The sequence below is a fragment of the Copidosoma floridanum genome, unplaced genomic scaffold (assembly GCF_036245765.1).
Source record: "Copidosoma floridanum isolate Cflo_tuat_1 unplaced genomic scaffold, Cflo_Japanese_pri ptg000020l, whole genome shotgun sequence".
NCBI lineage: Eukaryota > Metazoa > Arthropoda > Insecta > Hymenoptera > Encyrtidae > Copidosoma > Copidosoma floridanum.
The window spans coordinates 5,261,855-5,288,496 of NW_028321897.1; the positions used below are offsets into that span (position 1 = coordinate 5,261,855).

Sequence of the window (26,642 nt, forward strand, 5' to 3'; positions counted from 1 at the left end):
GTAGAGAGAATGGCTTGGTGAGATTTTTCATAAATCAGTTGCATTAAATTGCAGAAAAAAATTAGCACACTGTGCGGAAAATATTTTCTGCACACTATACGGGAAAATCGATTTTCTACACTAAAAATAGTACGGAAAACACCTATTTTCCGCACACTATCGTGAAAAATATATTCATGCCAAAAGCTTTATTTGATTTAAGTTAAGACATAATAAAATTGTTCCTAATTTTGGAACACCTCTTACATTAATCATACTATATCGCACAGATTTTTTTAGATAAAATTTTTTTAAAATAATGCATAATCGTTTAAAGATGACATGGGATTCAAACTGAAAATTATCTTTAAAAAAGATTTCTGTAGTTTGTGGTAACATAAATGTTGCAAGAGTAACATTTAGAGTGTATTTGTAGCTATTAAAAGCCAATCTTCTAAATTATTACTGCGTTTTTTTAAATACAAACAAATTTCTTATTTTGTTTACATCAAATATAAAATTAAATATAAAAATAACAGGTTTAATTAAATAGAAAAGCAATTAATGATTCATTTCTCTTTTCTCAAATACATTTGTATGAAAAATTTTTCAATTGCTCAATACGACTTTACCTATAATATTAATATTTTTACTTTAAAACTACATACTCATTAATGATTTGGGAATTAATCAGGAATCATTTAGGAGCCAAATAAAGTAAAACAGTATCACATTAACATTGTACTTGTATTTTCGCATGTAATACTTATACTTAGAAATAACATTATTTCGTTTGGTATTTAGAATTCGATTTCAGTTTCTTGTATTCTTTACTGTGAGACAGTATATTCTTAAAAGATTTTTTGACTTTCGCTTTGTTTCTGAAAAAAACAAGAAACGTTTCATTGTAACTTTTGTAACGTAGAATATTTTTCGTACTAATAAATAATTAGACGTACCGTCGGTTCAATGCAGATCTCTTCAAGGGAATATACGCATAGGGATCGGGTTTGCCTTTCCGTTTGACGTCACCAAAACCTTTTTTGGAACGGTACTCTTCACCCGGTTCTAGAACTTTTTTGACCTTCTTCAGGGGACGGTGAATACCAGATCCGCCAGCTAAAACACAAACAATTAGTATTTCTCTCAAACAATTTGTACCGTCATTTAAGACGCAAGATTTCCTTGTTAACCTTGATATTTCGATGTCGCTGTGGACCTAGCGGTTGAAATAACGCTAGCTGTGCTACCACTTAACTTTCGCTTTCTTTCTACTTTTTTCATAGATAGGATTGTCTTGGAGTCATTATCATCATGATCGCTTGCGGAATCTGCAGAAAACGTGAAAATATTTTTATAATGATGCGATTCTGTATGTACACTCAGTGGAACTTTGATCTGTCCAAGAACCCTATTATTGAACAATACCTTACGCCATAGTTCCGTAATAGGGTGGATCGAAGTTCCATTGACTGTGCATCGATGAATGTATTTTTTATTATGCTGTAGGTGTAAAAAATAACATTACCTTGACCATCACTTGGATCAAAGGGTAACTTGTTCTTTTTCTTTTTTTTCCCTTCATCTTCGCTACTGTCGTTGCTGTCGTCGGCTATTATCAAACGTCCATCCGAGGCAGTTTTGAAACTGGAACTTTTGCTCTTCGTTGTAGTATTGAAACCAGAACTGATATGAGGTTTCATAGTCGTAATATTTTTCGCAGTTGCTGGATCGGCAAAGTCAACAATATTGTCAGTGGATTCTTGAATCCATGTCTTCTTTTCTCGTTTTTTCTTATGCGTTTTGACAGATTTTTCGTCATCAGTGTCGCAAAGCTCTTCATCGCTATCGGCTAATATTTCTTCCAAACTATCGCAAATATAAAATTAAGTATCTTTGGGTACATAAAAATGAGTCGTACTTTTGACATGACTTACCTCTTCTGCTTTCGTTTAACGTTGAATTCTTCGAGGCTCTCGTCGTCATTTTGATCATTCTTCTTTTGCTCTTTCAATGTTTGCTTCCTTGTTTCTATTTTACGAATGTTTTTCAGTCTTTTATGCATTACCAAATCACTAGGAGGCACCATATCGGCAATCACATCTACTCCAAACTTCCTAACTAATTTAATCAATATGTCACGAACTTTTTGACGCCAGTGTCGTTTGCAATCTTCCGTCATACCAGTCAGTGCTTTGACCTGAATGAAAACGATTTAAAAAAATTGAAGTACGGAAAAATTGTTTTGTTTACATTGAATTTACTTACAATGTTCACGAGCATCGGGGCGATTAAGGGTGTGGGTATTGCTGAAAGATATACTTTAATAAATGATAACCCGGACAACGTTGTTTCTCGGTTTGATCTCTTTAAAATATCACAAGTGAATTGTAATATTTTTTGCACAGTTTCGACTCCCAAAGCACCTGTAATAGTTACGAATAAAATTAGTTTTTAGTAATACACCAAAAACAATATTCTTTTATTTACCATTGTAATGGTGGGTAATTGAAGTAAGAGCTAGTAATGAAGCGCTGCAGTGAGTCGAGCTTTCATTGAGACCATTTATCAACATATCGATGAATTCTTTAAAGTGCTCTTCGTTATTCAAAAATTTTTCAGCAACAGTATTTAGTAGCGCGTACGAGGATGTTCTGCATCTTTCATTCAATTCATTGAGACAAGTGACAGCCTCGGGTACAATGGCCTTGAGGAATTTCGTCTTTTCCAACTGGGGATGTTTCTCAACTAGGTAAGTTATACATCGGATTCGAGCCTGCGAGATAAGAATCATGTAATGAAAAGAGCAAGCTTGAAAAAAAATTACCATTTTTCGTACAAAGTACTTACTCCCTTGCTCGGTTTGTGCAATGCTGATGTAGCTTTGATGATAGCTTTTTGTATAAGCTTACGATTGTCAACTACAAATTGCTGACAAACTGAGCTTTTGCTTCCACAAATATCTTCCAAAAATCTGTCAAAAAAAAAAAAAAAAAAAAAAGAAGTTTTTATGCTACCCCAAAAACCAGAACATAAATTTTAAGTACTTATCCATACCGGTAAGCCTTTTTTTGCTCTTTTTGTTCTTTACTTTCAAGAAGTAGTACACATTTATTGTACAACGCGTGAACTCGGCTAATGTCTGTGTACTGACACAATACTCTTACTAAATCAAATATGCTTTCCTTGAAAAATTCGGTTGCATCTGATAGGCTCAAGTTTTCCACAGCTTTATCAAACAACTCTCCAATTAACTCTGCAGGTGTGATTTTCAAGTATATCTAAAAAAAAAGTGGAAAATAGATTTTTTTGAAAGATTTGCCAAACATGATTATTTTGAAGATTCAAGAGGAAAAATTTACCTTAATTGTTTCAAAACAGGCAAGTCTTTGTCCTTCCTCGTCAGTGCCCGTTGGTTTGTAGGTATAAATATTAAACAACAGGGGCAAATAATTCTTTGCGAATTTTGCAAGTTCATTGACATCATTTACATTTGCATTATCCACTGATTTCTGAATCAACTTTCGCAATGAGGACAATATTGACAATCTCAAGTCTTTTCTCTCACTTATGGCTGTACCCAAGATTTTTGCTATTCTCTAAACAGGTAATAAGACAATTTTTATTATATTTTGCATAAATTTGAGTACTAAATTACTAAAAGTGTCGTGCTTTACCTACCGCAAAATTAGTTTTTATATCTGGCGGATTGTTACAAAAACTTGGTAATAAAGCCCAAATTTGTGAACACAGCAATTCATTGCTATGGGCTGCAATTCTGTCGTTTTTTTCTTTCAAAAGCTTAAACTTTTGCCTAATTCAAAATGTTATCAACGGATGAATTGTTTGGATGAATAATTTGAAAAATGTAGGAAAGAGCAATTAGTATAAATACCAGCAAGATTCTGCTAAAGGTAATAAATTATTTATGAAATATCCGAGCCTTGCGCTGCAAGTGCAATCTTTTAGGACTGGTAATATCCAACTCCTTTTCAAGTCCACCTCACCGGTGGGAGCCTATTGAAACATTCCATTTGAAAATATGTTTTTTCGCTAAATTATCGAGAATAAGTGATGCTACAAACTTGTAATGGAATGGCAATCAAAACTCTTTCAGGCCCTAAAGATTTTACTGCAGCCCCAACTGCGTAATCAATTTCTGAATTATAAGAGAACTTGTAGGAGTCGCGAAGATCTCTTAGCTTAACCAAAATTTCCATTAGTTCTGCTTCACAAATTGGTCCGATGATCTAGCAATATAATGTTGGTCAATGAATATTAAAAAATAAATAAACTGAAGCATATTAATATATAATTTTTACTTTAATCAATGAAGCTAGGAGAAAGAGCACATGATGCCATGCGCTATGATACTGGTTACTCAGTCCCCCTTGAATAAGCTGTATTGATTTCACTAATGTTGGTTTGCACCTAAAAAGGGTTTAATTCAATATACGAGTCACTTTGAAATGAAGTCATGGCATTGTTGTAACTACATGTTAGTTGTATTACCTTTCAGCAAGTTCTTTTTTTTCGCACAGAGTAGCAATGCAAGTTTCAAGCAGAGTCTTTAATGTGTTGGATGCCCCAGAGATAACTTCAGTTTTGTCGGAGAGCCACAGGTTCATACAATTTTCAATGATTCGAGGAATATTAGCTGCACAGAGTTCAGGATCATGCCTAAGAATCAAAAATAGTTACAACATATTTGATTCAACATTATCTGCAAGATGTATTTACAAAATGAAACTCACAGGGCCAAATTGCAATATGCTTCCTGCATAACTGCAAGCCAAGCTAAAGTTGGTTGCACATCTCCAGAAGCTGGTTGATAATCGAAGAGGGCATTTATGATCTGTGCGTTCAGTTGTGGTGGTAGAGTTGTTTCAGTTGGCTTAGACACAAACAAACCGTGTAAGGTTTGTAAACAACAAGATGTTACCAGAACATTGTTCAAAGTCATGATACTAAGCAATCCTTCGCAAAGTGACTGTCATAGAACAAACATTATTGGTACATAGTTATTTGAATGAAATAAAATCAAACAATCAGATAATTACTACTATATATATTATGATCCGTACCTTGACAGAATTCTTAGGGAATTGATGAATAATATCTTTGAGTAAAGAGAGAACGTGTAACGTACTGGTCACGTGCCCTGGCTTTCCGGATGATTCTAATTGGGCTAAAAAATGTTTGGCAACGTGCAGTGCTGCCGGATGATGCGTTGGAGGGTCGTCACTTTTCATGATGTCACTACCTGAAGTAATCAATGCAAATGGTAGAAGTTACAGTAATCATTCAAGGTTTATTATAATAGTACCTTTTAAAATAGAACAAATGGCATGTTGTGCTGATTTTCTTAATTTTGGCTTGCTGTGTATAGTAAATGATAAAATGGCATTTAACACATGAATCGTGGAAGACTCAGCCCATACAGCTCCTTCTTGAACTCTCAGTAAAATGGACAGACAACTTATGCACTGTAAATTAAATATGTTTAACTAAACTGCAAATAAGAATGGGTAGCATGAAAACTTTGATGGAATCTTACGTGTCTCAAGATTAGGAAGTTTTCTTCGCTCGCATGTTTGGTCATTATTTCCAAAAACACTTGACTGGCACGACCAAACTGTTGTTTCAGAACATTTTTTGGCACGGTTTTCATACCCATACCCAAAAGCGAAATAATAGCAGTGACCGAATCTTGTGTTTCTGCAGCTTCTAAGGCTGTCATCTGCAAAATGAGACAAAATTAGATCACAAAAATCTTTATTTTCAAACAATTTTGTAGATAAAAGTAGTAGCTAGAAGCTATCGAAGGATGTTAATGACTCACAAGAGCTGCATAATACTCCGTTGAAGATTCAGTGCCTCCATTTTGTTTGATAACTTCGGTAATAGCTGCTAAAACAGCCAGCATTTCCTTGTGAATTGCCGAATTAGATTGAAAGTGGTCCAAGAATCTGGATGACGGGAAGATATTTTAGACAAATGTTGTATCAACTGAAGTAATTTTGATAAGAGAGCTGAAAATCATTACCGACTAAACGAAATGTTTGTACAATTGGTGTAACTGGTGGCAAATGTGTCAAATGTTTCGCAAGTAGATGCATCCATCGAGTCATCATCCATCGGTTTGGAGTCATGATCTTTGATCTTTGGCTGCTTTCCTTGGAAGGCATTGTGTTTTGTCAGAGCATCGACCGTAAGACTACCACCGCCTGATTGACAAACGAATAATTAAAGAAAAATTAACGTATCCCTGCCATGCAAATTTGGAGGCTGCACTTGATACTCACCAGAAATGGGTTGGAAAAAAGCCGAGCGCACCTGGTCCCGGTGTTTTGTTGATTCAGGATTCGAGCTGGCACTTTGACCTTTCCTCCAGCGCTTAGCCTTTTTTCTCGTGGCTAGGCGTGGACCAAATTTGCCCATTTTACGTTTTAACACTTGAACTCTTGCAAATTAAATGACCCAAGAAATTTCAATTGTGACCGAAATGCAAAACACGTGGTGCAGAGAATAGGTGCTGGCTGCTGTTTGCCGTAGCAGACAGCCACTACGTACAAATCTATACAAAATAACATTGCGCAATAGTGTTGGAGTTCGACAGCGTGGCGGCAAATTCAAACGTTATAAAACCTGCTCAAACCCCATAATCCTGAACAAAATAACCCTTGGTGTAGAGTTCAATTAGTTTATAACTTCATTTTTTTACTAACAATAAAAGAGCTACTTATCACAAAAAACAATAAATAACTTGTAAATCATTTGAATGATCTTTGTAGGTTGAAAAAGAGTATTGATTATTAAAATAACTTGGTTACCCTATAAGTAAAAGTTATTAACACATAAAATTTCTCATTTTTAAGCTTTGAAGCCTCTAGCCTTTTACTCCAAGTGCTTCTACTCTAGAAAATGACCAAAAACAAAGAAGATCATAATTCGATTTTTTTCAAAAAAGACTATATCTATAAAATTATATCAAATTATAAAATAGTATCACTCTTGTATTTCACTAGACTTATAAGTTATTTATCCTTGTACAGTACAACTTCAGTAGTTGTAAAAGTTTTAAAGTTGTGACACTCGAAGTTGTTGTTAGCACTTTTTGCATAAAAATTGTGATGAATTAGTTAAGGTGATAAGTAATTAATTAAAATCAACTGATGTAACTAAACGCATCAGTTTACTACTTACGTTGGAATTGCATAAAGAGTTATGGGGTTTGAGAGGACACTTATCACACGTAGGTTTTTCTGATAAATCTTTTCGAAACTTTGAACGTTTGTATACCGTAAAAAATTTCAAATCGTTTTACTGTGTCGCTTTTTATATATTTAATTTTAAAAAGTTTTAATTTGTCATGTAAGTATATAAGTGATGAGCTTGACTTAATTTAAAATCTAGCATGTTTCTCCTAGTAACGAAACGATCACCATACCGCACCAAAATTAAAGTGTTATTAGGTGAATGGATTATTTCCTTTAGGTTATTTCTTTTTCTTAAGACAAGTAACTCTTTTACATAAAAAAATGTAATTATTAACTACTAATTAAACTCGGAACCCAGGATTATTTGGTTTAAGGGATTAAGAGTACAGGGTTATAGGGTTAAAGCATTTGGGGTAAAGGGTTAGGAGCTCAAGGGATTGGGAGTGGAAAAATATGTTTGTTGATAATCTTAATTCTATAAGCTAATCGAGTTATTTCAATTATTAATTTTTTTTTCACCCTATCAATACCATTTTAACGATTTACTAGTTACTTTCTTTTTTTGTAATAAGTAGCGCTATTTATGTTTACAAAAAAACGAGATTATTAACTAATTGAACTCTACACCCCAGGTCATTTGGTTTAAGGACTTAAGAGTACAGGGTTATGGGGTTAAAGTACTTGTGATAAAGGGTTCAGGGGCTTAAGAGCTTAAATATAAGATGATTGGTTTTATAACGTTTGAATTTGCCGCTAGGTAGGGGTCCCGTTTGGTTACGCCTTGGCAGACTTGTATTGGTTATCGACAGTTCGACAACGGATGAACACTGGCATTGTAAATGCTGACGTAATGGTATAACTGAATCTCCGACCGCGTGGCGGCATGATTCGCTCCCGCAAGTGGCGAAAAAAGTGTCTGGTTAGTATATATAGACCAAATTGACAAAAGTCGTTCAGTGATGTGTGCACACCGGCTCATGACGTAGTTCTACGGCCGCCCACGAAGACGGTTTCGGCTGAAATAGTACATGCTACGTATGGTAGCTCACCGATCCGCACCTAAACAGGTATACGTTTGGGCTAAGTAGAACGTGGATGATTGCTTGCTGGTGCGTACATGTTTTTTGCTTTTATTTTAACATTTCTGTTAAAAACGAGTGTCTTTCTTTATTATTTGCGCTTTTCCAAACCAAATTCCTCTCTTTTTTTTTAATTCTTGTTACAAAGGGTGAAAGTTCTGAAAAATCAAGAAAAACATACGTCCGCTCCTTTAACTTAATATAATTTTCCAACACCTCCCTATAATTAACCTCCAGCAGCGTTACACGAAAAAAACTGATACAATTACCAAAAATCTTTAAAACTGTTAGTACTAAAAACAGCTACATATGTGCAATAAAACTTTTTAATGAACTACCTACAAATTTAAAAGGTTTAGACATAACTACAAAAAAACTAGAAATAAGATTAAAAAATGGATATGTTCAAATATTCTATTATGATATATACATTTTTATTTGATTTCAAAATTTATTTCATAAAAATATATGTTTCATTATCTTAATCAAATAATTAAAATAATTAAAATGATTAGATAAATGATAGTACGCAAGTCTGTAGAATTAATTATATTGTATTGCGTTAGGTATAAATCTAGTATGTAAGAATTTTGTAGTAATAATTATTATATTTTTTTTTTTCTTTTGTAAAAATTATGTACCAGCCTGCGAACAGGTAATTGATTTACCTCTGTAGGATGTGAATGCAGTTTATGCTTTGCAATGTATTACTTTTTTTTTGTATACTCTGGTAATAAATAAAAAACATTAATCAACTTACATATTGTAATCTGTCCATTTATAATAAAAATTTTTATTTTCAGTTATAATTCGTTTAAACAGCCTATCATACATTTGCTCATTATTTTAATTAAATTAAAAAATGATTTAAAAAACTATTGTTATTTTAAAGTAATTTAATCATTTCACAAGTTCATTTTTTAATTTATTAGCTTTTACATGGTCTTTTATCGAAAATTTTGAAACATAACTCTTTTACCATGACACAATGATGGAATGAACGGAGAGACTTGAACAGAAATTTCAGCCAATGGTGAATTAATATACCTGTACTTAGAAATTGGCAGTATTAGATAGAGTAGAAACACTCTGAAATACTTTATTTGAGCTTTAATTCAAGTTATCCCAATACTTAATAACTTTATTTAAATTAAATATCTAAACTAAATTCTGTATTCATCATTATATTAAAAATAGTAATTCAAATAAAATACTTAAAGGAGTATTTTATTTTAAATAAAATATTTCAATCATTAAGAATGGTTTAAAATAATATTTATTTTTTTTAATTTAAAATACAGTATCCAAACTATTTTATTCTAAATAAAATCATCAAATACGTTTGTATTTTAAATGCATTTATACTTAAATACGATGAATATTAAATACAGTATTTGAATAGAAAGAAGTTAAAATACTTTATTTTAAATAAATTGTACGAAATATATACATTGTTTTAGATACAATTGTATTTGATGGATTATTTGCAATCATTAGCTTGAATACATTTGTAGTTTACTTCATTATTTCTAATACCTTGATAAAAAACAATTATATTAAAAAATGTATTAAAATGTTGCATTTCCAATACTAATGAATAATATTAAAGCGTTTCGGGACCACTCTAACATAGGTTGTTCCCGAGTGATTTTTCCACTCTTAATATACTCTTTTGGCGAATGCGTAACGGCTCCAAGGCTTCATAGAATTTCAATAATGTACGTATGTACGAGCACTGAAGCTGATGGATATTTTTTTAATTGAATGATAGCTCACCAGATGCGAGTTTTTTTTACAGAACACAAAAGCTCAAGACTTGCAAGTAGATCTATCTAATCTTTGGCTTAAAAACATCCTATAATGGTTTCAAGATATAAATTGAATACAAAAATCAAAAATAATAAACATTTGTCCTCATTAACCAAAATCTAAAATTAATGTGTAGATATACACGTATGTGTTTTAATATTATATAAGCAAAGATCGTGAGTATGACGAGTATTAAAAAACTACACACGGCACCCACATACAATATTCATTTTGTAACAGCTGCTTTCTGATCGAGGAATTCACCTTAGGTTTTTTTACAAAAATTTTATTTAGTTGGGTTTGGGTAATACTAATAGATATGCTATCATAGTGCTGATTTTGCTTGGAAACATTATAAGAATAAAATAAAAAAATGTGAATTTTGAATGTCATGGTAACGCACTTTGTCGTGGACAATTATGTTTTTAATGAAAACACGTTGAAAAATTATACTTGTATTTGACTCAATTATTTCCATTACTTTATTAAATACAAATGTATTAAGTCAAGTATTTAATATAAAATAATTGAAATATAATTAATTTATCAAGTATTTCAAATAAAAATTTTTTATCACAATCGTATTAGGAGTAAGTTATTTAAAATACATTTCTATTTGATTGAATAACTGAAAATACTTTCATAAAATAGATTTTTATTCCAATTCATTATTTAAAATCTAGTGAGCAAATATAATTGTATTTAAAGCTTTTTGTACATAAAATATTTTACATGAAATGTGGTATTTGAAATAAAATATTTAGATTTTTTAAATTTGTTAAAATAATTTAAAATAAATTAAACAAAATTTTAAAAATTTAAGTACTTTATTTTACATGCAACATTTTATTTAATTACTAAAACAGTTACTTTTTCCAAATATACCAGTATTTTTTTTTTCAAAAAATAAATACGACTTTATCCAAGTCTGCCTGTATTGAAGGTTGTAAGAAAATCGGAGCAATCAGTTCGTCGCGAGCAAAGATATTAAACTCAGAGTTACCTAATCCTTTTCAATATAACTCTAACTTCACATAAAAAGAATTGGTCCAACATACGCTATTGAAGCAAGCTTTTACTAAGAATAAAAAACAAGTAAGTACGTAGGATGTGATCGTGAAAAAATTTGATGAAGATTATTTATTTTTATTTATTATTTTTAATTATTATAAGACGATGTTGAACAGCTTGTAACAGTAACGGCAACATTTATATAGATTTGAAAACAATTCAGTTTTTAAGTTCATAATATATTTATGTATTTCAAAACCTTACCATACTCTAAAATGTTAAAAATGTATAGTATTTGAATAAAAATTTCAAGTAAGCTTGAAACAGTTTGAAGAAACAATCTTTTTAATTGATTCATTAGTAATTATTATACTTTGAAGCTAATTTATGACAAATAGATCTTTTGATAGTTACTTGATTACCACAGTTCGTTCCATTGACCTAGAAAATGTGGTAACCATAATGAAAAACAATGGAGTATCCGGTCCATCCCAAGTAAAAGTATTTCTTTGCAATTTGGAAACAAACGATCTGTACTACTACAGAAAAATGGTGCCGCTGTTTCTGGTGACGGACGTGGTTTTGATGGTCGTGATGGAGCGGGAAGTTGAAGAAACCCATGGACCACTCGAACTTATACTTCTTTCTTGTAGCTGCAAGCGCTCTGAGCTTTTAGCTAACAATACTGGCATCACAGACGATAATTGCTATTGCTACTACTCGAGGTAGGTCCATTGTCGTTCATGAGCTTATTTTTAAATTCGCAGCAATACTGTTCAATGAACTGCTGATACTCCTTGCAAACCTATACGAGAGTAACCATTATTATTTTACTCACAATACTTGTTTCAATGGTTTTAAGTCAATCCAAAAGTTTCATGTGAAGGAATAGTATCTCTCTACATCCTAGCAAAAACATGGAATTAGTTTATTACGGATAAAACGTATATTAACAAGTGATTCAGGGCTGATGATAAAAGTTTACGAAAAAGGTGTATATTTTTACTTTACAAACTTTTAAGAGTAAATTTTTACTATATGTGATAAGCTAAAGTTGTTCTGAGAATATCTCTCACTGATAATTAATCAATGATACGTTTTCTGCCGTAAGTAAGACTTGTGCTTAAAACACAGTAAAAACTGACAGTATGTTGTGACGTTGGCTCAAAAGTAAGTAATGGTTGTTTTGCAATGAAAAAAATGTATTTTCTCAAGACTTTTTTTCTTATATGAATTCAAGAATTATTTGGTACAAAAAAGCTGCTACGTTCTGCACTATTAGTTTAGAAAAATTATAAATACCTTACTTCAATACTTAAATTAAAATGGAAGATAATTGTGTAGTATTCAAGTAATTTTTCTTTACCGTTTTGTTTAGCAGACAGTGAAACACAAAAATGATAAGTCCCTGGAGGCTATTCAACGCTGTGAAGATGTATGCCATGACCAAAGTCTGACGGTTCATGAACAACAGTCCAAAGGTCCAGGTCAAACCCAGCAAGAAAACCAACATCATGAAGCCTTTTAACCTTATCCTAAAAAATTTCAATAAAATATTTTCTATTACTTATTGCGTAAAGAAGAATTTTAATTCAGTACAAAACGGGGTAAACTAACACAATGCAAATCTCTTTATAGCTTATTAATGAATCTGATGATGAAAAATTCACAAATAAGTGACGTATAAGCAAGTATGAAGTGACCCTACATAAAATAAATAAATTTTCGAAAATTTAAAAGAAATAAAGCAATTGCGAGAAAATATGTGTAAAAAAAAAAAACAATAAAAAAACTGCCAATTAAGAATTGTTTCAGCTTTGTGTATTTCATCATATGATTCAAATACTGAATATTTTTAAAAATTTTACAATGCTGAAAAGGCTGGCTATAGAAACAAAATGTTAAATAGGTTATTTTGACCCTGTTTAACCGATTTTAAGGATTATAAAATATTTATTACACTGAACCCTAATACTTCTACTTAAGGCATTTTATTTATCTTGGGACGCAAACATAGCAAGTAGAATAAAAAAATAGTTTGCACCTAATGCCCATTCAGCCAGAGCAAGTATACGAGGGATTTCCCCAAATCGGTTATTGCCTTGAGGAGAAACATTGCTAAATACGATAACCACTATTTTACTAATTTTGTTTGCTTTTGCATGATTTTAGCGTTTGTCAAACTTTAGCATTTTTTTTAATAAAAATACATAACGTAGTAATACTCAATGCTTATTTAGAGTAACATTCAATAGTATACAAGGCTTATCCATCCATTTAATTCGCTTTGTGCATCAATTTGAAACAATGCCACCTACAAAAGAAAATATGTCGATGCTAACTAACAAGAATACACAGCATCAGATAGACAACGATAGATTACAAGTGTTTATTTCAATAATAATATATATATTCAACGACTAAAATAAGTTTTTTGAGCCCCAAGTAGCGTATTAACAGCAAATAATGCTTTTTTTATAATTTCATGAAGAAAAAAAAAAGTAAATTTCTCGGATGAAATATATATAATGTATGAGAAAGCATAATAAATATTACTTTCTAATGCGCTATTACATAGGTACTTTTCTGCTCGGAAGTATACACAACACCCAAGGTAATTCCGTTAGTTGTGTAAAATACACTATTGTTGAAATAAACGCTCGCAACAGATCACTGTCCATAAAAGGCTGTTTATTCTTGTTAGTTTGTATCGACCAATTTTCCTCAGCAGGTAGCGTTGTTTCAAATTGATGCACGAAGCGATATTTGCTTCGGTAGTTATTAAAACTAAAATAACTGGTAACATTTTTGCATAAAGCCTTTTGAAAAATACTCTTTTCAAAATAGTCCCAAAAAGTAAAGCAAACTTTATTCAGACTAAAATAGTACATTGTTACAATTTGGACTACGATTAAGGAACAGGAAAAGTAGTAATACACACAGCGACATTTTACATCACGGGATGTATTATTGTTAAGCAATTTAAAAAACCGAAAGTTTTACAAATACCAACAGAAAAAAAGTTGAGAAGGCTTACTTTAGACTGTCCATCTGTGCGTGATCTTTGGTGTTCGCGGAGATGGTTTTATTGGTCCGTCTGCAGATTACCTTCATTGCCATGCAGAGAAACCCAAAATTCACCTAAATGTTTCATTTAAAAAGACAAACAAGATTTATTTTTAGGTGATGCGATATTGTTATATGGTTCACACAAAATACATTAAAATCTTAAAGATTACCATTATATAATATTAAGTGGGCTTGAAAAATGTTTGAATTTACGTACCACCAGGATGATTATGACAGGACCCACAAAGCTAAATATGAAGTAATCCGTCGTTTTCAGCCAACAGTAATGTTCGGTGCCATAGCCCCGGGGATTCAAAGCACATGCGATAGCGACCACCATCAGTGGCATCCCGTACGCAAACAAGTAGTACCAACGCATGCGAGATCTCCCCGTTTCGAAGACTTTGATCAGCATAAAGTAAAGCTGTAAACCTACGGACAACAAAGGAATTGAAATACGAGTGGACTGGACACCAAATACTCTGCCACTACTGAAGGTAAATATAAAATTTGAAAAACATTCCGATTTATACCTTCAATGAACATCCAAGCAAAGGCGCACAAAAGGAAAAAGTGAAGCAGACGTGCAATGATGCCGCAGACAAGTTTCTGGCTTGTTTGTTCAACCCCACCAACGAATAGGGCCTGCACAATGAGCAGGCAGATGCACAAATTTTTATGAATATTTGTAACGTTGGTCTGCAAAAAAAGGGAAAAAAAGATGTATAGAGTGAGACAGAAAGAGCTTGTAAAAATGTGTATCATCGCGTAGATGAGTATAATTGGGAGACAGAAAGGAGTGTAGTGTAGAGTTGAGTCGAAGCAAAAGAAGACAGTAAAGATTTTGTGTCTGTCTATGGCTAGAATTTGTGGTTGATGAACATTAAAAATTAGGGTCAAGTTTTAATATCTTAAGTAAGTAATCTTGTACATAATGTGTGAAGAAATCGTTTGTCTTACGTACACGCATAAGAACAAGAGAAAAAAAAACTACTGAAATAAACGACTATGATTGCTAGAGTAAGTATTCAGGAATAGTTTTAACCACAGTAACTTTTGATATTGTTTTCCGTCACGTGATTCAGTAAAGAGTTAACAAGTATGAAGTAAACATGTATCTGGCTCGAACATTCCGCAATGACTTCTCTGAAAGAGCCCACGTGAGATCGAAAATCTTTCGGATTAAATTTCTCTTAAACTATAAAGTTAGGCCTTCTAAATTTTAATATATTGTGTCTTTTGTAGAAATGAGTACAACATAATTTTTAAATGAATTGCGGAAAAAAACAAAGTATCTCAATAACTTCTGCTATAGGGTAATGAAATTAAAGTAATTCATATATTTTTCGCAATTGTGGGTGAAAAATAGGTGTTTTATACACTGTTTTTAGTGCGACAAATCAAATTTCTCACACTGATCATGAAAGAAGTGTGTGGAATAGATATTTACGTAACAAGTGCGGAAAAGACGATTTCCCGCACGTGTAGTGATTGACTCACACGAGTGGCCAGAGTTGACGGGAACGAGTACCAATTAAGCACACGAGTGGTAGTGGGTACGAGTTACCGTCACCGGCCACGAGTGCGAGTCTATCACACGAGTGCGGGAAATCGTCCCGCACGAGTTGCGTACAAGTTTTTTCACAATGGGTGAGGAAAATAGGTACAAAATAGGTATGAATTTTGATTTCCAGTGTGTAGCAAAATTTTTTGCGGTGTGTGGCAAAACCTTTTCCACACACCTTTTCCGCACACTGTGCGGCAAAAACCTTTGCCACACACTTTTTCCACACACTGTGCGGAAAAACCTTTGTCGCACACTATGGCGGAAAATCGATTTTCCACACTAATACCAGTACAGAAAACACCAATTTTCCGCACACTATTGCGAAATAGTAGTTTTCCTACGAGTTTGAAAAGTCTCTGTTTGCGAACCGAGAGGTTTGCAGCCCGAGCCGAAGGCGAGGGACGTAACGAGGTTCGCAAAGGAGACTTTTCGAACGAGTTCCAGAAAACTGCTTTTTCGCCCGAGGAAGTACCAGCCTCCCAAAACCACCCGAGGGCGGAAAAATCTTTTTCCACACTCCTGAAAATATTTTTACCAAAATTTTTAAAAAGTTGGGAAAATATCTTACGTTATTTTAAATGTAACCAATAAATTCTTAATGTACAAAGAATATTGTGAAATTCAGTAAAACTAACTTGCACATTTAAGTTTTTAAAACTGTAGTAAATTATATTCCATTTAAGTTTAATATAATTTAATTAAACACTTAAAACACGAGATTTTTCGGGAAAAATTATAAAATTTTAATAAAATTAGTTTGATATATATAGTTTCTAAAAAATAAAGTAGTTTTTTTTAAGAACGATAACTTTATTTGTAGCGCTAAACACGGACAGACGCTTAACACTTACAAGGACAGAGCCTAGCACAGTATTGCCCTTTGGTGGTAATTTTTTTTTTATAATGATACCCTTATTCCATCAAATTTGTTTTTTTAGTTTAGGAAATGGTTGTCAAATTTTTTTTTAAAAGAACGATCATTTGATTTTTTGCAGCGAGGAGGGCTTCACCCCCTGTCCCTCACAAGGGGCTCCACCCCTTGGTCCCCGCAAAACCTACCTTGCAAATCATTTATTTTTTGCTTTAGATTCAACTATCTTTCAATAATAGACCCAACTCATATAGATGAATAACGAAAAATGTATAAACTTCAAAGTCATTATTTAAATTACTTATTTCAAAATTTATATTAATTTTCCTCACACATATTACGAAAAATCTTGTATGTAACTCATGTGGACAATTTTTCGTACTCGAGTGATTGACTCGCACTCCTGGCCGATGCCAGTAACTCATGCCGTGCGATCGCACGCGTGCTGCTCGTTCCCAGCAACTTCGGTGACTTGAGCGCGTTAATTACAACTCATGTGGAAAATCTTTTTTTCCGCACTTGTAACGCAAATAACTATTAATTTCTTCCACATGAGCCAAAAACTCAAATAAATATTTTACCTCGTATTTTACTGCCATGCCATACTATTAATATAAAATATATTTGAAATCAATTAAAATTAAAAACCAATTAAAAAATTAATGGATACATAAATCAGAGGTAATAAAAAGAACTCAAGGGATGCCACATTTTTGATTTCGTGAAACTATTACCTTGAGCTTTTGGAACAGCTGAAAAGTAATGATCTCAAGGCCCAAACATACGATGGAGATACTACAGCCGACACAAGTGATGATACGCAGAATAAAGTCATTCGTGAAATCAATTTTGGTCCCGTGGACATCCATAAGAATAGCAAAGTTCGTTAGATGATTGCACTGGCACACACTGTGGGTCTTGTTGCTTTTGCTTTGTTGAATGGCGCAACCATCTTCTGACCAGTCACTGTAATAATTAATAATATAATAATAAAAACAGTAACAATAAGTAACAATAACGATATTTATGATTTGTGTTAAACCATAAATAATAGAAAGAGTAGTGTACAGTTCTATAAGTTGCATACGTATCAATTAAGATTATGTCAAATGAACAACTGTGGGCCATGTCATAGCAAGTATCAATAGTAAATTTATGAAATAAAAGATTAATTTAACATTCAGTACTTTATAAATTTGAAAGAGACTCAAATGAAGCAATCCTTATGAAGAATAGATCAGAGTAAAAATGTCACTCGGGAAATGAGGGTCATCTGCACTTACTTGTTGGTAAAATTCCAATAGACGCATGTAGGGTTGCCGACGTTTTCAGTCACTAGAAGCTGAAAAAGGATATGTATGAAACTGCCTTCACTGAAAATAACACGCTCGCCATCATTGAGGGACACGGAAACAATGTCGCTGTTGACAATCCTGCCGGCAGTGGTACCGTAGACCGATGGCCTAACCACGGACAAGTTATTTTGCAAGAAAGTGACTTCATTCGCTGTGAACATATAATTTTCGTAATAGGGAGTTGTCAAGACTTTATGTTAGTTTTGATGTCATTTTTGTTCTATGTAATTTTAAGACCAAGGCAACATAATTTTTCGTCTAGTCCAGTGGGATTGAGGGAGACGACACTCAATAGACAACCTAATTTTGCTAAAAATCTTTTCAATTTTTCTTTTCTTGACTGTAGTCAATATTAGTTCGTAATATTCATATTTCTGAGTCATCTTTACTGTAGACTATTACAATTCAATACAATTAGTTCTCCAATTTTGTTTATCGTGGTCTTGTGAATAATTCCATAAACCAGTTGTACTTCTTTTCTCTATTTGATAATCACGCTACATGTATTTTGACATCGGATTAATAGGCATTCTAATTTTTATTAGATTTCTCGTACATAAGATAAGTTAAATTCAGCTGTCTCGAAATTTGAAACGAATATTATAAAATAGTCTAATAGAGTTTTAGATGGTCTTGGTCTTGTGAAGTGACACTGAAAAAATCTTTCTGAAATTCATACTTACGCTTGTAAGTCGCGAAGGTAATCTTGACCTGGTTGTTGTCATTCAACACGTCAAGTAGTGCGGGTACCGGCAACTCAACCTGCACATGTTCTTCATCACCCCCCGTTTGGCTCGGCCTCAATAGCACTACTTCATAATCTGCGAGATCTTCCTCATTTAGTATCCACTTCTTTGTAGGTTCATCTTGACAGAGAAAGAGATTGTACAATTTTTAACTCATTTGACGATACGTTAATGAGCTTTTTTATCATCAAAAGTAGTAGATCGTAAGTTGTGTGAAATAAAGGTATTTTGTTAAATGTAAAGTACTCTATGAAATCTATTAGTTTCTGATATTTCGGAACTTCGGATGCTGATAGCGCTTAATGTTGATTATCTATGCGAAGGTTTGAATATGGAAATTGGGGCTTTTATCAAATTGACTGGCCAAGGCCTTGGCCAGCTCTTCGCGTCTCGGTAACCATCATCCTTACAACTACTTGCGTGGTGAAACCAGTGATTTTCTCTTCCCTCATAAGTCTGTCACCTCTTTAGTAAAAACCCAAGATGAATTCGTCATGAATCGCGACTACTAGCGTCGAAAAGTCTCAGTTGAAACTAAAACCTCTACTATTGTACGTGTTCAAAAGAAAACCGCGAAAATTTATCGCCATTCTACAACGTAAAAAAGCATCATTTGGCAATAACTGGTACTAAAACTTCTCCCTCGCGTCTCATGACGAATATTACACTACATATTTATGGTGGGATCCATCTACGTAATGGCGTTTTTCTGAAGATTATACCCATCTCGCTGTCCCACTACATACAAATTATTCTTTATTAAATAGTCAGTCGAGCAGGGCAAAATAATGGTCCCTTGTAATCCCACAATGAGCCCTCATACCTCAGCGTTAAGTATGGTAACGTTGGAAAATTATAATTACTCTGAAGGACTTCACATATCTGTTTTACCAGAGTTCCTTTTTGCCTTCAAACTATGCAAAAAAAAGTAAACCAAGAAAAATACTTGCATGACTTGGCCTCTACCAAAAAAAGTTCTCTTTCTCCAGAAATTTTTGCTTTTGTTTGGTAATTAAAGATGCATAATATGAAAAAACAATATGAATAAAAATATATCTACATTTATACTAGGGTCCTCATTATATCCTAAATTTCATTTTTCATGTAGCAGTTTTAACATTTTGATTCTAGCTTAAAACGTAATTCCTACTCATGAATACTGAAAGAAAATCATCTTTACTTGTTCCACTGGATGCATTAAATTTCAATTTGGTTATTAAGTAGGGTTTTTAACGATTTTGAGAAATCATGTTTTTTAACTAATCGAATGATTTTTGATGCACTCATGAATTATAATAAACATTACTCGACCGACTTTATTAGATTGGTGATCATAGAAACACAGGTCCTCAAAAAGACTCCAAAAATCATCATTTTACTTGATACTTTTAAAGATTAATGATTGCGATTAGAATAGCGAACTCTGACAATCATGTATCTCGAAAGTTTGTGCATGTTTTTGCATTCGGCACAGTCATTATAAGGAACTAAAACAAAAAATACAGTTCTTATAACCCTTTTAATGCGAATCGCTTAGCTCAGGAATTTTAGAAGTTTGTTGTATGCATTTCTATTTATTTATTAACATTTATAAACGGGTCCACAGTAATTTATAGTCATGAAAAAATAAAAGAATACATGAAGTTTTACATGCAAAATTTTTTTCCACATTTTCAAAACATTGTGTTCTATTATATTGATATTCATCAATGTAGTTATATAATAAAAGTTTTTGTATAAGGAAGCGTGGAAAATTTCTGTATATGGTATTTTTTATATAATATTAACACTCACCAATTTTTTGACTTCCACTGTCGACGGTCGCATCGGATATGTTGAAATTATCCCAGGAAAGGATCAAGGGCGGTAAAAGGCCTAAGATAATTTTTTTTCTCAATTTAAATTATAATGTCATAAGTTGAAAAACAGAAAACTGATTTAAATTAAATGCACAAGCTCCAGAAGTAATACGTTCTAAGCAAGTTTGTGAAAAAATTTGTAGAGCAACAAAAAGCAGCTTTGTGACATTAGAGGGTTAGAAAAAAATTATCTACCCACTACGCTTAATTAAACATAAACTAGATGAGACAACAAAGAAAAATTTTCAATAAACAAATAGGTAACATTTAAAAAGATAAAATCACCACCTAACTTATTGTAAGGCCTTGGTTTGAAACTTATATTATAAAGCTTTCCATGGCCAAAACGTAAAGTGCATAGTCCAGCGACGCGATTTATTTAAAAAAAATAAATAACATGTATTTTTAAAATTGAAAAACATACACAAATCGTTTTCCACATACTTTTTTTGACCTAAAATTTATTATAAATTATTTGGCGTACGTCAGGACGAAAATAGCGTTTTTTCACAATTTCAAATATTTACTGACAGGATGGTAACACGTAGCAAGCTTTATTTTAAATCTTACAAAAATATATTTTAATGCTGATTGTCATAGATTAATTAATTGTCCTAGACAGCGTGTCTCTGTCGCACGGCCAATAAGTATACAGGGGTGATTCTCCCGTAAGTAGCTCGAAATGCCAAAAGAACTTTTCAGAAAAAAGTAGATAGAAAAAATTATTTTTCCTAGTAGTTGTACTTTAAATATTGTTCATAAAAAATATTTAAAGCGATTCCACTAAAAATTTTTTGGTTCAAAATACTTCAAAATTTTGTATAAGTCAATTTTTGAAAAAAATATCTCTACTTCTGATGCGTGTGGCTTAGTTGCTTGTACAATTAAAGTATTCTTATCTAAATGAAATAAAAGCTAGGATTAAACCCTATCGATTAAAAGAAATTTCTTGCCATTTAGTGCCTCCGTTCAAAAGTTATAGCTGTTTAAAGAGGAGCGATAACAGTCGCTAAAAATGAGATTTCGTTGATTTTTGCTAGAAGTACGTAATTAAAAAAAAAAAAAAAAAACCCCATAACTTTTAATTGGTGGCATCAAACTCAAAAAAAGCAGTATCTCGCGAAAAAGGTCAATTAGACCAAACGCCGAGATACGTGTCTATAACAAAAATACTGGAAAAAAAAGTTTTGTAAAGTTCCGATGCAGGAAAGCTAGACACTTTTACCATTGAGAGGTACGAAAGTGACATTTTGAGCTTTGGAGTACTATTGCGACTCGTAGACGTAATATGAACAATTTTCCACTTACATAACGTCTGTCTGTAATAAATGGTACAAGAAAAAAAATTTTACTTACAATTAGATGTGTGAGTAACAAAGTGCTGGAGCCAGGGGTCAACGGAAGTGACCAAAATATTTGTATACACGAAAATTGAAAATGAAAATATGTGTGAATAAAAGAGATTCGAGATTTTAATAGCTTTGGCTTGTGCGTTTTTCTTGTAATGATGTGAGACTAGAAAAGTAACGACTAAAAGATGTTACGAAATACCACAATGTGAGTTTTTAAAGTGATTTCTGCGGTAAATGACATTTTTGTTCGAATAGTGGGAAATTTGGTATTTGATCAAAAATCTTGCTTATAGATCAAAAATAAATATTTTTATGACATTAATGTAACATACTACGTCTCTACTTGAGAATGTATGTGCGAGCACATGGCAGAAAAGCTTATTTTTTTCGAGTAGGAGCTTTTCGGTGCGAAATTGAGATTGGGACAGGGTATGGAAGTGACATTTTGACTATAGTTTCTTAATTATCTCATTGAGGAGTCAATGTATCAGCTTGGAAGTTTGTTCCTAGAAAGTTTAACATTTTCAACATAACTTCACGCAATTTGAGCATTTAGTTATAGCTTCTTGTAGAAGCATGAGCTCTGGACACGAAATTGACCACTTACGTCAGAATCACCCATATCTTTATTGTTTGGTATATTCGACAGTGAAGACATTTGCTTCAAAATCTTTCCTAGAAGTGTTACCACCATTAAGATAAGCATCAGGTAATCTCTAATTTATGTATATCATTTCATCATAAGAAGGAGGTTTTCTTTTTTCTGTGGAGATCTTATTTATAGAGTATAGGTAATGAAAACACAAAAAAAATAATAAACACTCACCTTTATTGGCAATTTCCATGTTTTCATTGAAGGGTTTGGTCCTTGTTAAGTCATCGTCATATGTTTTGGGGCTATTAATTATTTTACTGTTGATCCAATCCACATACAACGATACCTGAGCAAATAAGTTCGTAATCCCAGCACTGATACCAATGAGCACAGTATAATTGCCATTTTTTTGAACCAACAGATACACATCATCCTGTAAGACAACGGAATTTATAGAAAACCTTCCCAACTAAACTTTTGTACGGTAAAATTATTTTCAGTGCTTACACAAAAGCGTTTGAAGTCTATGTTTTCGTCCACACAAACCACTACTTTCGGGAGTATCCGATTCTTATTCCGCTTTAACCTGTTACGACAAAAACCAGTGTTGGTGCCGACGTCGAGATTTTGGACAGTCTTCATTTTATAGCATTGTTGATGCAAACCCCAGCGTATCATAATACTTTTCCTATCTATTTCAACAGTTTCTTGAAAATGCGGTAGATTTACGATTTTGAATAATTGGTTGGACTCTATTTCTCGCTCTAACTCCAAAATAGCTATATTATTCACTGTACCAGATGACCTGCCGAAAAAAAGAGTTTTTTTTTAGTTCCAGTTTTAAATATAAAGCTGATTGCAACAGAATATCTTACTCCTTCAAGATTGGGTGACGAATAGTCTTGTTGACGTGGTACCGGAACCATCCGTCAACTATGGAATACCGAGCACCCTTGTTAATTACACAAGCGGCAGTTGTGAGAACGTAGTTACGTTTAATAAGTGCACCAATACACAAGGGCTTGTACTTTAAATATCTCACTTCTTTCATAACATGTACGACGTACGGATAGTGTATTTTTCGAGCATCTTCCCAATCCTCAGCCTTGGCAACTTATGAAATGAAAAATATTATTTTGTTGGTTCTTGGATATTAGCACAAACAAAAATTAAGTATTAGATTAGAGAGCTTGAGGGCTTCAGATTTTGTTAGTTAATAAGTTACTATCTAATTAAGTTTTATGTATTGATAACTATTGTATTTTACCCACAAATACCATTGTAATAAATTGGAAGTAATTTCCTCTTTTTCAAAATAATAAGCTTATTTTCTGTTTTTAAAAAAATAAGTCAATTGTACTTCACGCTCTGGATCATTGGTTTTAAATCCCTTGGATAACAGGGTTACAGGGGCTGTGTTCGCATAAGGCTCCGTTAGTTAAGCCAGTTAAGGTCACGTAATCATTTATGATGAGTAATATATAATGAGAAAATTTATTATAAGTGCGAGGGAGATAACATGATGTCACCGTCTCACTCGCACTCATCATAAATGATTACGTGACCTTAACTGGCTTAACTAACGGAGCCTTATGCGAACACAGACAAAGTTAATGTGCTTGGGTAAGAGGGCTGCATAGCTTGTATTTGAGTTCATTGACTTTGGGACGTTTAAATTTACCGCCAGGCAACTTTCCAGTTGAAATGTATAGAAACACATGAGAATTATTTTGTAATCTTTTTTAACGATTACATTCTATGCATAAAGCTCATGTTAAATGCGCGTTAATGCTATCAAAAATACTAGTTTTAGTACCATTAATATATAAATATTAATATTTCTATTTACATCACAAGAGAAAATAAATTTTTGTTAAACGATTAAAACTCTACTTTCACTTTGTTATAAGTTTATTGTAAAATTTACTATCAATTGATTTGTACAACAATCTCATAACTAATTTATACTTCGACCCATCGAGCAGTTAACCTTGAGTGGAGCTATTTTAATATGTGCCACTGTGCTAATAGTTATCGATAAACCGCTATACATGCGCAACATGATTTATTCCGTTCATTTTGAATAATCACATTTTTTAAACTTCAATCCTCGTGTGTATCCTTCATTATCGCCCTGCTCTGACCTCCTCCGCGTCTGCATACATGATTGAGAACCAATAGTTACCAGAAAATTCGACAAATTAAATGTTTAATTATTAATTAAAAGACTAATTGTAATGGAAAATTTCTTGCAGAAAGGTGAAATTAAAAAATATAATGTATGAGAGACAGAAGCTTAATTGTTGTATCAAATCAAAGTTAATGACTCAGTTAAGGCTAAGAAAAATAGTCAAATTGCACATCGATACAAAGAAAAAATAAATAAATAAATATGCATACTCGGTTTGAAAAAAAAATTTTTTTACTTACTGTCAGGGGGAGTTATACTAGTATATTATGAACCAAGGGGAGAAATTACGATTTGGGAGGCAACTCACACGAGACGATGCCGTACTGTCTTTTCGAGGCCGTTTTTTCTCTTCCCTCGACGAAAATATGTTTTCCCGTAATGTCAGGGGAATAAATGGAATGAATTTTGGAATCCTCTGCGAGGCAACCTATGAACAGTACCTACTCAGGGAACAAAGTCGTACTTTTGGCGGAGGTATGAGAAAAAAATTGTATGGACACGCTCTCATAGGTCATCGGAATTAACACGCAATCAAAATTAACTGTCTGCGATACAAATTTGATTTATACGCCAAAATATTTATTTAACTACTGCAGGAAAAAACTTCATAGTAATATAGAAATTTATGGGGTACAATGCAAGTTTTAGTAAAGAATTTTTATTCAACTAAGCCCTGAGTGAATATGAACGTGGAAAAAATTTCTAAGCCGTTTATTGTTAATTTTAGATAATAAGATTGATAGCTTTGTCAACGAATCTATTTATGTGGTCAATACTTCTGGTTACTTAAAACAAACTTTCACCACTTTTATTCCATGTAAGATTTCTGAAATGAAAAATTCTCCTGAAAGGGCGGCCGTTTGTCATTGGGTTTTAAAAGCTAACGAATATTACTCATCAGTTTCTTTGATAAGCTAACACATTAAGTTACATGATGGGCTGATAGTTAATATGGCTATAGTGTATGTATTTCTTCTGAAATTGGTAAGTTTTATCTGAGACGATGAAAAAAAATTTTTGTGCAATTTTTTATACTGGTATTGTAAAGCAAGTGATTCTCGCATAAGTTGGATTGAAATTGCCTGAGTGTCAACCAAGGGTCATCACATAAGTACAACAATTACCGTATGCATATGTTGCATATACTATTTTTTGATATTTAATGTGCAAAAGTCTTACTTTATGCGCTTTTATTTGGGTAACTGTGCAAGCAAGCTAAATGATAAAAAAATTAATTTTCGAATTTTCAGGATATTTTAACCATTTTGAAAGAAGTTGACTTTCAAAATTCAAACTAATTTCGGCACGTATCAGCTATACCAAATTTCACCAAACTATATCTCAAGCTGACTTATGTTGACAGTACTTATAAATAGAAGTTCAGTATGATGCGTGTACTTACCTGAGGTACGTAGAGGTAACGCGAAGATGAGAAGCAACGGCACCCACTGCAACGGAGAGAACCGGCCCTGCCATTTTCGAGTGCTCCGCATTTTACACTATAGATCTGTCTCGTGGTTATGAAAACAGGCTTCTTTTAATTTAAAAACTTTCAATAGTAGTTGAACAAAAAGTCGGAACAATGTATCCAAGGATTGAATAGCGTGTGAGCTGATCCTTACCGCTCCAGGGTGACAGAAGTGCGAAGCAAATCGTGAAATAAAAAGTCGCGGTGTACAAAGGTACTGCAATTTTATTAATGAAAAACAGTAGCTAGTAACGTGTTCGATTCTCTGATGGTCACTGGCGAAGCATACGCTGTCGTAGTCGCTGGTCGAGAGCTTTGTGTCGGGCTGCGTTCTCTTACCTCAACGGCGGTCGCTGCTCAGGTTAATGGGGGATCGAGGAAGCTACCGTCACTCATCAAAGTGCTATCGCAGCTATTTTACGTAGCATTAGTTAAATTAACTACTCATACGAATTTGCCAGATTCCTCCAT

The 26,642-nt window shown here is 33.0% G+C and overlaps 2 protein-coding genes across 2 annotated transcripts; both read right to left on the reverse strand.

Annotated features, from left to right (window-relative positions):
* Positions 1–729: 729 nt before the first annotated feature.
* Positions 730–6,513, reverse strand: LOC106646967 (RRP12-like protein). The gene is made up of 22 exons (XM_014363196.2): positions 6,285–6,513; positions 6,026–6,206; positions 5,822–5,948; positions 5,537–5,719; positions 5,306–5,465; positions 5,064–5,242; positions 4,734–4,969; positions 4,492–4,659; positions 4,302–4,410; positions 4,065–4,229; positions 3,875–3,996; positions 3,661–3,793; positions 3,342–3,578; positions 3,037–3,260; positions 2,830–2,953; positions 2,470–2,755; positions 2,248–2,405; positions 1,917–2,179; positions 1,508–1,848; positions 1,173–1,310; positions 939–1,098; positions 730–860 (listed from the first exon to the last, which is right to left on the reverse strand). The coding sequence occupies exons 1-22, from the start codon at positions 6,418–6,420 to the stop codon at positions 764–766; spliced, it is 3,927 nt and encodes a 1,308-aa protein (XP_014218682.2). The 5' UTR covers positions 6,421–6,513; the 3' UTR covers positions 730–763.
* A 5,002-nt stretch (positions 6,514–11,515) lies between these two features.
* Positions 11,516–26,259, reverse strand: LOC111642826 (adhesion G protein-coupled receptor L3-like). Its single transcript, XM_089593904.1, has 13 exons — positions 26,106–26,259; positions 23,388–23,625; positions 23,020–23,317; positions 22,744–22,945; positions 20,501–20,581; positions 18,644–18,826; positions 17,889–18,111; positions 17,340–17,571; positions 14,701–14,866; positions 14,385–14,599; positions 14,136–14,239; positions 12,465–12,633; positions 11,516–11,903 (listed from the first exon to the last, which is right to left on the reverse strand). The coding sequence occupies exons 1-13, from the start codon at positions 26,194–26,196 to the stop codon at positions 11,790–11,792; spliced, it is 2,316 nt and encodes a 771-aa protein (XP_089450030.1). The 5' UTR covers positions 26,197–26,259; the 3' UTR covers positions 11,516–11,789.
* Between the last annotated feature and the right edge of the window lie 383 nt (positions 26,260–26,642).

Bases quoted from the DNA above. Each gene is read 5' to 3' on its own strand.
- LOC106646967 (XM_014363196.2), bottom strand. From the start codon at position 6,420: ATGGGCAAATTTGGTCCACGCCTAGCCACGAGAAAAAAGGCTAAGCGC. The intron at 5,949-6,025 runs GTAATGATTTTC...CCCGTCATCCAG, and splicing joins ACAAACATTTCGTTTAGTCG to ATTCTTGGACCACTTTCAAT. The intron at 3,997-4,064 runs GTTTGTAGCATC...ATGTTTCAATAG, and splicing joins TGATTGCCATTCCATTACAA to GCTCCCACCGGTGAGGTGGA.
- LOC111642826 (XM_089593904.1), bottom strand. From the start codon at position 26,196: ATGCGGAGCACTCGAAAATGGCAGGGCCGGTTCTCTCCGTTGCAGTGG. The intron at 22,946-23,019 runs GTAAGCACTGAA...GTTGTCTTACAG, and splicing joins TAGACTTCAAACGCTTTTGT to GATGATGTGTATCTGTTGGT. The intron at 17,572-17,888 runs GTAAGTGCAGAT...TAATTATTACAG, and splicing joins TATTGGAATTTTACCAACAA to TGACTGGTCAGAAGATGGTT.